This window comes from Lissotriton helveticus, chromosome 5_1, assembly GCF_964261635.1.
Source record: "Lissotriton helveticus chromosome 5_1, aLisHel1.1, whole genome shotgun sequence".
Classification (NCBI taxonomy): Eukaryota; Metazoa; Chordata; class Amphibia; order Caudata; family Salamandridae; genus Lissotriton; species Lissotriton helveticus.
This window is the reverse complement of record NC_136065.1, coordinates 1,834,784,772-1,834,800,456: the sequence shown is the minus strand read 5'-3', so window position 1 is coordinate 1,834,800,456 and position 15,685 is coordinate 1,834,784,772. Positions and strand designations below refer to the sequence as shown.

The window sequence follows — 15,685 nt, the reverse complement described above, 5'->3', positions numbered from 1 at the left end:
ATTCTAGGATTGCTGGGTTCTTGTTTCTTATTCTTTTAATTGTAATTGTATTGTATAAATTGCATACTTTTATGATGAAACTTTTTATCGAATAAAGTATATCCAGTACAAACAGGGAGGGGTCTCCTACCCTGACGGGTGTAACACGGTTCCCAGCAGATGCTCTGGTGCAGGGTAAGTTGGGCAACCTCCCCACTATGCCCCACGTGCCCCCTCCTCGTCCCAAAACAGTAAATATTCACGAAGTTTACGATTGCCGCAGGTACAGGTTTCCGTTTCCAGGAGGAGGTGGTGACACAGAAGAGACGCGAATAAACGAGACGGCCGCTACTACAATGAAAGGCCCAGAGGGTCAGTCAGGACACACATCCGCAGACCAAATCGCTCTGGGAGTCAGTCAGGTGGAGGCTTCCTGGACCACGGCCCGCGCTCCCCCCACACCGCCCGCCCCGGCTGTCCCTGTCACTCAGACCCTGTCCCATACATAGCCGCTCTCACCGCTCCAGGAAAGATGTCAGCTCTGAGGCTGTGGACGCCCCTCCTGACAGGCAAGTACCCCCGGGTTTAATGCAGATTGTGTGCCCCTTGCTTGCCTTTACATTAACCCCACACCCCTGCTCTCTGCGCCCCACCCGCGGAACTCAGCGGCGTACGGCGAAAAACATGAAACTTTTATATGTGAGCAGATGCCAAAATCTAAATAAAGCCCCTTGTGTCACAGCATGGCGCGAGACGCGGCTCCTCAGCCACACTGAGGACGCTCAATCTACGTCATGGCTCGAGCTCTTTCTCCCCGACTGTCCTTCTTTCCCAGCTGTTGAAATGCACTGAAAAGTATGAGAATCGTCACCCGTAGGTCTATGGGGCGGGGTCACTGTGTGTGGGGGTGGGGTCAGAGACATGGCTAAAAATAACAAAAATTATAATCTGACATTGTTTTATTTGCCTCCTGCATGTAACTGGATGTAAAATATAAAGTGAACACTATAAACAAAACATTAATTCGAATTAAACTAATCTTTGTGGAATGCAGTTGGATGGATCAGTTGGTTAAAGCGATCACTTCAGATGTCTGTGGGTGTAACAGGAGGTTTACTGGTTTGAATCCTGGTTGGTGTACTATGGAATAGTGACACGTCTTCATATTGCTATGAGGTGTCAACCTGTGACGCAAAGCACTGAGAATACGTGAGTCATTAAAAAAAAAAAGCACATTGTATAAGATAGGTTGCCATATACCACTCTTTCGCAAAAAAATTCAGTACTACAGTGCTTTAAAAAAAAATAATATTAGGTATATGTACTCAGACCATGCTTAGTACACACTTGTGATTAATAGGTTTTCATTAAAAGGATCTATTTCAGAACTGGTAAGAACCTTACAGGACATCGAAAAAGAATAACTCATTGTAACAAGGAAGTATCAGAGGATGCCATCAATTAAAGCCATACACAGGCTCCTAGGTTTGTAGCACACATTTACATTTCTTCCCGGTCAGACACCCTGGCGAGTAGGTGTGTTTCTTCTTCAGCTGTCTGTGCCTTTTCTCATTTCAGGGTAAAGGAGACACTCTCCCTCCCTTTCAGACTTAGGCCACTCAAGGTTGGTGGTAACCGTTTGGGAACAGGTATTTTGCATCAAAATAAGTGAGAACTGTTTTGTTAAAATGAATGAAGCTTGAGAAGGTTGTTCCAAATAGATCTTGCCCACTTTGACCTCTGTTCTTTCCTCATTTGACCACTCACAGCCTACTGTTGCCCCTCTCTGTTTTATTTTCACATCCCATAGGTATGCTTTTCCCCACTTTGTCAGAACCCCTTTCAAAGGGCCACGGGGCACGCGGGGTCTACTGTGCCCAGCTCTGGTGGTTGAAGCCTTCTACTCCTGATGTCTTGGGACCCGCCTCCTTTAGCAGTGAGGCAGTGGGCAGGCCCGGATCAAGTCTTACCATCTCCAGCAGCAACAAAGTGTTTAACAGTTCAGCGGGTGCCCCAACCGTGGGTACTTGCAATGCTGCAGTCCTGTTTGATCTAGTCTGTTTGCTTGTGGGTCATATAGCAGCACCTGGCAGACACAGGCTCTTCCTCAGCTGCACAGCAGCTCCAACAGCGACCAGAGGTGCACCTGGTTTCTGTTGGTGCAGTAAGTTCAGCGCTTCTTCGCTTGGGTGTGTTGACCCCATGCTCCGGACTAGTTCCAGGTGACAGAGTGATGTCCCCTCAACATACTCCAGAGACCAGGGCACAAGTCAGGAGCATGTCTTGGTGCTTTTTTTCGACCCGCTGGTCGCAGCTTCAGTTTTCCAGGCGATGTCATGAACTTAGCAGTACCTGGTACCGGCAGCCCCTTCTGGCATAAAGGGTTGCCACTGTACCCGCTTGCAAGGTGTCCGTCTTCACTGCACAGCCATTATTCCACCTGGTATATTTGGTCATCACAAAGACCTGCACAGGTCTTGGTACTTTGTCTGCAACAATTACTTCCACAGTGGCCCCTCCTGGCATATGGGGGTCACCGCAACAAGGCAGTACAGGTGTAACACTCTGGCACAGCACTTGATTCATGGCTAAGTTCTCAGCAGTCGTCTCCTGGCATACAAGGGTCGCCAAACTGATCCTGCACATGGGCAATTAGCTGATTGTTGTCTCGTTCAACGCACAGCCATCTCCTCATAGCAGCACAGCTCCCCATTGGGCCTTTCTCCCTCTAATGCTCTACTCTTCCTCACAGGGCACACTGGTCTTGGCAAGCAGGTAGGTGCTGGTGCACCAGGCTCCAAAACAGGTAGTCTTGGTTTCCCTGGGTGATGCCCTCTCACACAGCAGGGAGATTAGCAGGCCTTGGCCCCCAGTGCTGGTCACAGGCAGAGGTCCTAAAGAGATCCACTAACACGAAACAGAGAGTATAAGAGGTTACATAAGGCTTTCACATGTACTCCCATGTAACGCAAACTACTACACCAAAGAATGTGAAGGACCAGACCTTCATTCTCAATTGTCTATGGTACCTACTCCCACAGGAATATTAATAATATTTAGAAAAAAAACTCACCCACCAAATGGTGGCATGCTTCATCTTTTGTGGTTTTCTCACCTTGGTAGGCCAATGTCACCAGGGCAGGTTCCACTCTTTACGGAAGCTCCTAAATATTAGATTTCCTGGACAATTTCAGGGGTCCAGATAAAGTATACAAATGGTTAGGGCAGTGTTTGATTTGTAAAATATGAAGTGCAGGTGCTGAAATGTTTGTCGGAGGCCACACCTACTTTTTGCTGGCTCCACCCACTTCCTCCACTGGCTCCACCCACTTACTCACAACACATCATCAAAAAGTCCGCAACCTTGAATTTTTCTTCAAAGGACTCAAAATCAACCTCAGAACCTTGCCACCCAAAAGAACATACCTTAAAATCATCTAACATTCTCCTAGAAAACAGAGTTGATTTCTCAAAGCACTTCATTTAATATTTCATGGACAGCCAAATGTTCTCCACAGAAAATAACATCCATGGTGACTTCAGCACTAAGAGGGGAAAGAAAAACAAGAAGTGTTCCTGCAACATCAATTTTCATGTGAAGAAATTCAACTTTCATTGACCCACTAACACCCACCTCCCACAAAGCCAGAAAAACACTACAGTCATCTTTGTCCCTTTCATCTAACTTTTGCACAGAACATCAATCTCAACGGCCCTATTATTGCCTCTCCCTTTTAATATAAAACACGTGAACCCATATCACACTATCCAAAAATGTCCAAAGAAGATCCTGAAAAAAACTCCTAACAAATAAGCCAAAAAGTTCTAGGGGCCCACCTCAGCCAGGCACTGGAAAACATTGAACACATCACTGACGTCAACTCCCATGTAAAAGAATATATCAGAAAATCTAACCACACTCAAACAAAAGCACCCCATTAGCCATCAAAAACATCTTTGAATGGCAAGCAATGTATGCTTTTGAGACAAATCAAACAAACAAATTACAACCTAGGAAAAAGAAGCATCAGTGGTGCACCGAAAGAACAACTTATTATTGACACTCTTTCTGGTGGATGAGTGACATTTCAATGACTAGCAGTGACACTTTCTCACAAGCAAAGTCAAGCAATGAAAATGAGGGAAACATATGAATATCACAAATTACACCCATTTGAGGCACGAGAAACTTTAAGAATATCTTAAAACTGCAGCAAAGCACCAGAAATGCAAGGGCACTGTGGGACCTGACTGTACCAAACAGGATGCGAGAGACCATACTGCCTGCAAATGAGCCTCATCATCCATAACCCCCTCACCCCCACACCCCACAAAAACAGGGTAGATCTCCCATGGGTGGACATAAGCAGAACCACGAACCTCACCCTCTATATGAAATGATCAAACTCTGCTGAGAAGCCCCTGCACGGACCATCACAAGCAGTGTATCCCCCTCCCATACCATGCAACACTCAAAGCCACCTTCGGCACAAATGTCACCTCATTAGGAGGGTTTGTTTACTGTGCATTTGTCATTACAGCAGAGACAGCCTGGCCTTTCCTGTGCCTCTGCAAGGCAACCCCTTCAGGGGAAACAGAGTGCATTCGCAAGGAGCCAAAATAAAATACAACTATTGAAAATTACAAATCAAAAGCATTAAGACCAAAAGATATTTCATTGAAATAATGCTTTTAAATATTTATTTTTACCAAACATCTCGCATTTTTGAAACAATTAGTTAAAAACAATGATAACTCTAAATATGTATTGGCGTGTGGTCAGTTGTATTTACCCTGCTTTTCATCCTGGAAACGTGCCATTTTCTTTGTATTCTGAATCAATTATAAACTTTAATCGTTTTTTTTATGTTTACAGACAAGTTGAGAACAGAGAAGGTGAAATAACGAGTTGGCTTTTTAATTGGATATGCATGAATGCTTGTGTGTAGCTGCAAAGCATGAACGGGAAAACATTCTAAAAAGACGATATATGGAAGGTCTCAGAACCTGTCTGGACTGAAGTCTGGTTTTCTGACTGTTTTAAATAAACTGTGAGACTCATGGCAGCCAAGTGTTAATTCACAAATTAGCATTTTAGTGGCGGCGGGATCAGCTGCCTGTGGGTCAGTGTCTGGACTGGGGTCTCATTTCCTGTTTTACATTGTTCATGCAATTCGGTGGGGCTGAGACTGGGAGCGCAGATTGAATCTACATGACCTGATAATTGGCACTTAGCCGCTATCTAAGAATCCAGTGCGCTCCCTAAATGAGGACCTCGTGCCCTCACTATGTGGCCAGTGGCCGCACCCAACAACGTGTATTGCTGAAGTGGCCCACTAGCCCCCTGAGCTCAGATGTCAAGAGGGCTTATGAGGGGGGGCTCAGCTGGTTGCCACACCAAGGCATGAAAAGAGAGAGACCTGGGGACTAGGATGTCACGTCCTCCCGGCAACTGATCGGGCTTCCTGAGTCCCCCCGACCCCGCACTGGCACTACCAAGAGGCCGATGGCACTGAGGGGGGTTCATCTGACCTACAGAGAGTTTCAGTTAGCTTCTTAGCGGCTGAGTGTGATCAGCTACCTGCGGGTTGGTGTCTGGACTGGAGTCTCATTTTCTCTTACATGAACCATGCAAGCAAGATATGAGACTCCAGTTCAGGCACCGACCCGCAGGCAGCTGATCGCGCTGCCGCTAAGAAACTAATAAGTGGATTACCACTCTGCTGCTGAGTCTCACAGTGAAATTGCAAAAAACACAGTTGATGGACAGAATGTAGAACAATGTCATACATTCACCCCAGTACAAGGATCTGGGCCTAAATCCATCGTTTTTTGCACTCCACACCACCCTGGGTTAGACACTGGCTATATGCAAATCAGCTCTGACCCTGTGCCTCATGGGAACAGTCCAGTCCGAACTACCAAGCCATATCTTTCCCAGACCCGAATCAAGCATCCAAGGACCGGTTTCTGGCTATCAGCCTTCATCAGCCTGGATAGCTTGACTCCAGTGGTGTGGAGAGCCTGGGACTCACGTCTGAGCATCCCCAGCACACTCAGGGTGAAATTGCAAAAAACACAGTTGATGGACAGAATGTAGAACAATGTCATACATTCACCCCAGTACAAGGATCTGGGCCTAAATCCATCGTTTTTTGCACTCCACACCACCCTGGGTTAGACACTGGCTATATGCAAATCAGCTCTGACCCTGTGCCTCATGGGAACAGTCCAGTCCGAACTACCAAGCCATATCTTTCCCAGACCGGAATCAAGCATCCAAGGACCGGTTTCTGGCTATCAGCCTTCATCAGCCTGGATAGCTTGACTCCAGTGGTGTGGAGAGCCTGGGACTCACGTCTGAGCATCCCCAGCACACTCAGGGTGAAATTGCAAAAAACACAGTTGATGGACAGAATGTAGAACAATGTCATACATTCACCCCAGTACAAGGATCTGGGCCTAAATCCATCGTTTTTTGCACTCCACACCACCCTGGGTTAGACACTGGCTATATGCAAATCAGCTCTGACCCTGTGCCTCATGGGAACAGTCCAGTCCGAACTACCAAGCCATATCTTTCCCAGACCGGAATCAAGCATCGGACTGGACTGTTCCCATGGGGCACAGGGTCAGAGCTGATTTGCATATAGCCAGTGTCTAACCCAGGGTGATGTGGAGTGCAAAAAAACGATGGATTTAGGCCCAGATCCTTGTACTGGGGTGAATGTATGACATTGTTCTACATTCTGTCCATCAACTGTGTTTTTTGCAATTTTCACCCCGAGTGGGCTGGGGATGCTCAGACGTGAGTCCCAGGCTCTCCACATCACTGGAGTCAAGCTATCCAGGCTGAATGAAGGCTGATAGCCAGAAACCGGTCCTTGGATGCTTGATTCCGGTCTGGGAAAGACATGACTTGGTAGTTCGGACTGGACTGTTCCCATGGGGCACAGGGTCAGAGCTGATTTGCATATAGCCAGTGTCTAACCCAGGGTGATGTGGAGTGCAAAAAAACGATGGATTTAGGCCCAGATCCTTGTACTGGGGTGAATGTATGACATTGTTCTACATTCTGTCCATCAACTGTGTTTTTTGCAATTTTCACCCTGAGTGGGCTGGGGATGCTCAGACGTGAGTCCCAGGCTCTCCACATCACTGGAGTCAAGCTATCCAGGCTGAATGAAGGCTGATAGCCAGAAACCGGTCCTTGGATGCTTGATTCCGGTCTGGGAAAGACATGGCTTGGTAGTTCGGACTGGACTGTTCCCATGGGGCACAGGGTCAGAGCTGATTTGCATATAGCCAGTGTCTAACCCAGGGTGATGTGGAGTGCAAAAAAACGATGGATTTAGGCCCAGATCCTTGTACTGGGGTGAATGTATGACATTGTTCTACATTCTGTCCATCACATGGCTTGGTAGTTCGGACTGGACTGTTCCCATGGGGCACAGGGTCAGAGCTGATTTGCATATAGCCAGTGTCTAACCCAGGGTGATGTGGAGTGCAAAAAAACGATGGATTTAGGCCCAGATCCTTGTACTGGGGTGAATGTATGACATTGTTCTACATTCTGTCCATCAACTGTGTTTTTTGCAATTTTCACCCCGAGTGGGCTGGGGATGCTCAGACGTGAGTCCCAGGCTCTCCACATCACTGGAGTCAAGCTATCCAGGCTGAATGAAGGCTGATAGCCAGAAACCGGTCCTTGGATGCTTGATTCCGGTCTGGGAAAGACATGGCTTGGTAGTTCGGACTGGACTGTTCCCATGGGGCACAGGGTCAGAGCTGATTTGCATATAGCCAGTGTCTAACCCAGGGTGATGTGGAGTGCAAAAAAACGATGGATTTAGGCCCAGATCCTTGTACTGGGGTGAATGTATGACATTGTTCTACATTCTGTCCATCAACTGTGTTTTTTGCAATTTTCACCCCGAGTGGGCTGGGGATGCTCAGACGTGAGTCCCAGGCTCTCCACATCACTGGAGTCAAGCTATCCAGGCTGAATGAAGGCTGATAGCCAGAAACCGGTCCTTGGATGCTTGATTCCGGTCTGGGAAAGACATGGCTTGGTAGTTCGGACTGGACTGTTCCCATGGGGCACAGGGTCAGAGCTGATTTGCATATAGCCAGTGTCTAACCCAGGGTGATGTGGAGTGCAAAAAAACGATGGATTTAGGCCCAGATCCTTTTACTGGGGTGAATGTATGACATTGTTCTACATTCTGTCCATCAACTGTGTTTTTTGCAATTTTCACCCCGAGTGGGCTGGGGATGCTCAGACGTGAGTCCCAGGCTCTCCACATCACTGGAGTCAAGCTATCCAGGCTGAATGAAGGCTGATAGCCAGAAACCGGTCCTTGGATGCTTGATTCCGGTCTGGGAAAGACATGGCTTGGTAGTTCGGACTGGACTGTTCCCATGGGGCACAGGGTCAGAGCTGATTTGCATATAGCCAGTGTCTAACCCAGGGTGATGTGGAGTGCAAAAAAACGATGGATTTAGGCCCAGATCCTTGTACTGGGGTGAATGTATGACATTGTTCTACATTCTGTCCATCAACTGTGTTTTTTGCAATTTTCACCCCGAGTGGGCTGGGGATGCTCAGACGTGAGTCCCAGGCTCTCCACATCACTGGAGTCAAGCTATCCAGGCTGAATGAAGGCTGATAGCCAGAAACCGGTCCTTGGATGCTTGATTCCGGTCTGGGAAAGACATGGCTTGGTAGTTCGGACTGGACTGTTCCCATGGGGCACAGGGTCAGAGCTGATTTGCATATAGCCAGTGTCTAACCCAGGGTGATGTGGAGTGCAAAAAAACGATGGATTTAGGCCCAGATCCTTGTACTGGGGTGAATGTATGACATTGTTCTACATTCTGTCCATCAACTGTGTTTTTTGCAATTTTCACCCCGAGTGGGCTGGGGATGCTCAGACGTGAGTCCCAGGCTCTCCACATCACTGGAGTCAAGCTATCCAGGCTGAATGAAGGCTGATAGCCAGAAACCGGTCCTTGGATGCTTGATTCCGGTCTGGGAAAGACATGGCTTGGTAGTTCGGACTGGACTGTTCCCATGGGGCACAGGGTCAGAGCTGATTTGCATATAGCCAGTGTCTAACCCAGGGTGATGTGGAGTGCAAAAAAACGATGGATTTAGGCCCAGATCCTTGTACTGGGGTGAATGTATGACATTGTTCTACATTCTGTCCATCAACTGTGTTTTTTGCAATTTTCACCCCGAGTGGGCTGGGGATGCTCAGACGTGAGGCCCAGGCTCTCCACATCACTGGAGTCAAGCTATCCAGGCTGAATGAAGGCTGATAGCCAGAAACCGGTCCTTGGATGCTTGATTCCGGTCTGGGAAAGACATGGCTTGGTAGTTCGGACTGGACTGTTCCCATGGGGCACAGGGTCAGAGCTGATTTGCATATAGCCAGTGTCTAACCCAGGGTGATGTGGAGTGCAAAAAAACGATGGATTTAGGCCCAGATTCTTGTACTGGGGTGAATGTATGACATTGTTCTACATTCTGTCCATCAACTGTGTTTTTTGCAATTTTCACCCCGAGTGGGCTGGGGATGCTCAGACGTGAGTCCCAGGCTCTCCACATCACTGGAGTCAAGCTATCCAGGCTGAATGAAGGCTGATAGCCAGAAACCGGTCCTTGGATGCTTGATTCCGGTCTGGGAAAGACATGGCTTGGTAGTTCGGACTGGACTGTTCCCATGGGGCACAGGGTCAGAGCTGATTTGCATATAGCCAGTGTCTAACCCAGGGTGATGTGGAGTGCAAAAAAACGATGGATTTAGGCCCAGATCCTTGTACTGGGGTGAATGTATGACATTGTTCTACATTCTGTCCATCAACTGTGTTTTTTGCAATTTTCACCCCGAGTGGGCTGGGGATGCTCAGACGTGAGTCCCAGGCTCTCCACATCACTGGAGTCAAGCTATCCAGGCTGAATGAAGGCTGATAGCCAGAAACCGGTCCTTGGATGCTTGATTCCGGTCTGGGAAAGACATGGCTTGGTAGTTCGGACTGGACTGTTCCCATGGGGCACAGGGTCAGAGCTGATTTGCATATAGCCAGTGTCTAACCCAGGGTGATGTGGAGTGCAAAAAAACGATGGATTTAGGCCCAGATCCTTGTACTGGGGTGAATGTATGACATTGTTCTACATTCTGTCCATCAACTGTGTTTTTTGCAATTTTCACCCCGAGTGGGCTGGGGATGCTCAGACGTGAGTCCCAGGCTCTCCACATCACTGGAGTCAAGCTATCCAGACTGAATGAAGGCTGATAGCCAGAAACCGGTCCTTGGATGCTTGATTCCGGTCTGGGAAAGACATGGCTTGGTAGTTCGGACTGGACTGTTCCCATGGGGCACAGGGTCAGAGCTGATTTGCATATAGCCAGTGTCTAACCCAGGGTGATGTGGAGTGCAAAAAAACGATGGATTTAGGCCCAGATCCATGTACTGGGGTGAATGTATGACATTGTTCTACATTCTGTCCATCAACTGTGTTTTTTGCAATTTTCACCCCGAGTGGGCTGGGGATGCTCAGACGTGAGTCCCAGGCTCTCCACATCACTGGAGTCAAGCTATCCAGGCTGAATGAAGGCTGATAGCCAGAAACCGGTCCTTGGATGCTTGATTCCGGTCTGGGAAAGACATGGCTTGGTAGTTCGGACTGGACTGTTCCCATGGGGCACAGGGTCAGAGCTGATTTGCATATAGCCAGTGTCTAACCCAGGGTGATGTGGAGTGCAAAAAAACGATGGATTTAGGCCCAGATCCTTGTACTGGGGTGAATGTATGACATTGTTCTACATTCTGTCCATCAACTGTGTTTTTTGCTGAGTCTCACAGTGACACTGTCACTACACTTACTTGTGAGAATTGGCACTGCAATTCGGTATATGGGCCAACTGCCCTCCCATCTCCTCAGAATCCACTGGTGGCAGTGGCTACTTCAGGCCTCAACAACGTCGTCCGTCCGCACTTGCTGCTAGTGGCCGTTGAACTACGATGACTCGGCACTCGGTGGTGGGTGAGGTGCGGCCATGCAGGTATGTGGGGCTTAGCAATGCAGCAAATGCGCGCGCATTCTGAAAAAATGTGCGCCTGCTGCCGCGCACAGCCCCAAACCCTGAAGAAGCCCAAATCCAGCCCTGCCCAGTGTCCCACACCCACTGGGCGGCCGGCAACACTGAGCCGCGGCCGCTGGGCCACCACCGCCAGACAATGCCACTGCATTGTGCCACTGCCAAGTGCTGTAGTGAGGTAAATTACTTTAAAATCAATTACGTGCACTAAATGCGTGTAGACCCGGCCCTGCTAATTAAGTGCCGGTGCTAAGCACCGGAAAGCCCCGGCACAAATTAAACACTGGGTTAGGGGTATATCCTAATTATCTTTATTTGTTGGATGCCCATGCATTGATCAAAACCTAAACCATGGATGCATTACTTTCGTACAGAGCTTGCTCTTAGTAAGGGTGGGCGTAGTTGGCAGAGTACTACTACGCAGAATTCCATGAAGTTGAACAAGCTCTGTTGGTGTCCCAATTAATAAAACAGAGACTTCATATACTTTTGGTAAAATAACAAGTATCTCTGTCTTTACATGCTAAAATGAATACAGTCATTTCACAAAAGTGAAAATGAAAATTTAGCAGGCAGTGAGAGGGGTGATGATTTTGGGATCCTCCCTAACCTAGGGAGAGAACCAAGCAGATGCCTTGAAAACAAAGAGCACGTCTTGCTGAATGATTCGGTGGTGGTCCTCTTAGGACCACCCTAAGCACAGTTATGGCCAAAAATACAATCCCAACCAAAGGCACTGCAAAGCATTATGGGACGAGATTAGCAGTGGACAGTGAATATTATAGTAGTCTTTCAAGTGATCTGCTCTTTGGTGAAACTCAGCCAGACATCTTTGACCTACTTGACGCATAGCGGATGCTGTTTTAAAAAAAAATGCACATTCTATTCCTCAAAGGTTTCCTCTGTGGCTTAAAATATTAGTACCACGAGGCTTCTCCATACACTATCCTGACTTCAAGTTGCCCGTGTATTTCTCTTACTGACCTGGAAAAACAAATCACCATATACGACATATATGGTCAATACTCATCTAAATTGCTTGGATTAAAAATTCTATCTCCATATACTTTGAAGGGTCAACCATTTTTTTAACAATCCTGAAGATGGCCCAGTGGAAAAATGCCCAAATTGGACCGAAAAGTTTACAATCGCACCTCCTTTCTTTTTATCGTTCAGAAAGGGTGTTCACAATTGTAACCAGGAAGAATATTGATTTGTACATGGTTTAAACTTCCGGTCTCATTGTGCAATGTAATGATTTTGTACCCTCCAACAAGAAATCTATTTTGTGATAATATAAAACTCTTTAGAATACATACACCGTGTTTTTATGGTATTCTATGTCTGTATAAGATCAATACATGTGGAAATAATTGCTACGTGTTTCTGTGATACAATCATTGTTGTTAAAGGCAAGTCAAGACTAAGTCAATTAATTAATTCCAATGCTATATATAACAAATCCCTTGTAGGCGCTTTACCTGATGAATCATACGTCAACATCAGAGCTAGTGTTAGAAATTAGGTTTCTGGTTGGCAGAGGTATGCACCCTGCCCAAGTAGGAACCACAATCCTAGTACAGTAAAGTCAGATACTCATCCTAAATTGAACTGTGCTCACCTTATTGTAGCTTGACGCTGAGCAGTCAGGCTTAATTTAAGACGCAATGTGTAAAGTATTTGTGCAACACTTCAAACAAATCAGTGAAAGCTCCACAAAAAGACTCCACACCACTTTATTTTATGAACAAAACAAGACCAAAATTAAAAAAATCCAATAAGTATAACCGGAGAGATGAATTTTTAAAGATTAACTGAAATTATAGTGCTTAAAAGCTTAAAGTGCCAACCAGGGATATCGGGTCATGTTAGACCAGGACAAATCTGAAAGTTCGGACCGACGTGATGGACCACCCGTTGTCCACTGTAAAGTACCTGGTTGCGTCGTTGACGGAACAGAGATGTGAGCAGCAGAGATGTGATGCGTTGTCGTCGAGCTGCAGGCTGAAGGTGTTGTGTCGCACAGTTGGCAAGCAATGCGTAGATGCGTCAGAAATGAAGGCGATTCACTGTGCAGTCAGCGAGCGATGTATTGAATCCTTGCAGATGTGTTTCATCAAGGGAGATGCCTCGGTTCCGATCGGCGCAATATCGTCGATGTGTGGATTCTGGCAGTTACAGCACTTTATACCCACTTCCAAGGGCCCAGGGCTGGTTTGAAACCACTTGGCTGTTGTAGGATGATGAGAAGTGTCTGATATCCCTGAGACTTACAACAGGGGGCAAGCCAGCATGCCCTTGGAGTCACTCTGGGTTCAAGTGAGATGGGTCCATTCCTTCCTCAACAGAGGGTAGCAGGCAACAGGGAAGTAAAATAGAAAGCAGTTCTTCTGGAGCAGCAGTCCCGCAGAGTGGCAGTCCTTTTAGCAGCACAGCTGTCCTTCTTCCTGGCGGAGGCGTTCACAGGTCCAGTAGTGTACTCAGTTGGTATGGTCAGAATTCTTACACCCAGTGATGCTTTTGAAGAGGGGGAGACTTCAAAGAGAGGCTTTGAGGTACACAGAGGTCCTCTCTTCTTGCACTGGCTCCAGACTCACTACAAGGGGTAAGCAGTCCGGTGTTGACAGGACACCGTCTATTCAGGTGTTGTGTGTGGCTGTGGCCAGCTCTTCCATCCCATCCTGCCCGTCAGTCACATCTAAGTTCCCTTTACGTTTGGCTGTCTACAGGGAATGCACAAAGTCCAGCTGTCACCCACCCCAGACATGTATCAGAGACAGGCTGCAGGCGCATAGGGTGAAGAGAAGAAAAATGCTACATTTCTAAAAGTGGTGTTTTTAAAATTGTAATGATAAATTTGACTTTACCATTAAAGAAGATTTTTCATTCCAGTAACTCATTACAATTCCAGTAATATTAAGCATGACAGAACTTCCTCCTTCCAATTGGGAATCACAGTTTATTAAATGTACGAGGAATCCCCAATGTTAACGTATGGGAGAGGTGGGCGTCACAATAGTGAAAATAGAATTTGAGAGTTTTTCACTACCAGGAAATGGAAAACTTAAAAGTACATGTCCTACCTTTTCTTTACACAACTTCCTGCCCTATGGGCTACCTTGGACTTACCTAAGGGGTGACTTATATGTACATAAAGGGGAGTTTAAGGGTTGTCAAGGGGATTTAGATGCCAAGTCGAGATGGCAGTATAAACTGTACATACAGGCTCTGCAGTGGCAGGCCTGAGACATGGTTAAAAGGGCTACTTAAGTGGGTGGCACAATCAGTGCTGCAGGTCCACTAGTAGCATTTAATTTACAGGCTCTGGTAGATTGTAGTGCACTTTACTAGGGACTTGCAAGTAAATTAAATATGCCAGCTGTAGATAAGTCAATCAAACCTTGTTTTAGGGAGTGAATATAAGCACTTTAGCACTCGTTAGCAGTTGTAAAATGCCCAGAGTCCTAAAGTAAAAAACAACGAATTCAGCAAAAAAAGGGGAAGAGGAAGGCAAAAAGTTTGGGGGTGACCCTGCAGATAGGGCCATTTCCAACAGCCATATCTTGCGTCATATTCAGAGACCGTGAAGAAAGTGCCTGTATTAAAGCATAAACATCAGAGCCAGTAAATGCGTATCTCTGTCATAAGTCATCATCAGAGCTTGTTAACGGTGAACCTGTAGCATGCATCATCATCAGAGCCAGTGAGGAGAGCTCCTTTATCAAGCATCAACATCAGAGCTAGTAAATGGTGCACCTCTATCATGAGTCAACATCAGAGCCAGTGAATGGTGTGCCTGTATCATGCAGATCCCGTGAAGAGAGTGTCTGCCTCCAGCATCAACAGCAGAGCTAGTAAATGTGCACCTCAATCATGAGTCAACATTAGAGCCAGTGAATGGTGTGCCTGTATTATGCAGATCCCGTGAAGAGAATGCCTGCCTCCAGCATCAACAGCGGAGCTAGTAAATGAGCACCTCAATCATGAGTCAACATTAGAGCCAGTGAATGGTGTGCCTGTATTATGCAGATCCCGTGAAGAGAATGCCTGCCTCCAGCATCAACAGCGGAGCTAGTAAATGAGCACCTCAATCATGAGTCAACATTAGAGCCAGTGAATGGTGTGCCTGTATTATGCAGATCCCGTGAAGAGAATGCCTGCCTCCAGCATCAACAGCGGAGCTAGTAAATGAGCACCTCAATCATGAGTCAACATTAGAGCCAGTGAATGGTGTGCCTGTATTATGCAGATCCCGTGAAGAGAATGCCTGCCTCCAGCATCAACAGCGGAGCTAGTAAATGAGCACCTCAATCATGAGTCAACATTAGAGCCAGTGAATGGTGTGCCTGTATTATGCAGATCCCGTGAAGAGAATGCCTGCCTCCAGCATCAACAGCGGAGCTAGTAAATGAGCACCTCAATCATGAGTCAACATTAGAGCCAGTGAATGGTGTGCCTGTATCATGCAGATCCCGTGAAGAGAGTGCCTGCCTACAGCATCAACAGCAGAGCTATAAATGTGCACCTCAATCATGAGTCAACATTAGAGCCACTGAATGGTGTGCCTGTATTATGTGTCATCATCAGAGACAGTGAAGTTA

The 15,685-nt window shown here is 46.9% G+C and overlaps 1 protein-coding gene across 1 annotated transcript in view; it reads left to right on the top strand.

Moving 5' to 3' along the window:
• Positions 1 to 484: 484 nt before the first annotated feature.
• The window catches only part of SGCA (sarcoglycan alpha), a 210,861-nt gene continuing 195,660 nt past the window's right edge, over positions 485 to 15,685 (top strand). Inside the window, exon 1 of the mRNA XM_078645240.1 lies at positions 485 to 548. Within this exon, the coding sequence (XP_078501366.1) occupies positions 512 to 548 (37 nt within the window). The 5' untranslated portion in view covers positions 485 to 511. The remainder of the gene's footprint in view (positions 549 to 15,685) is intronic.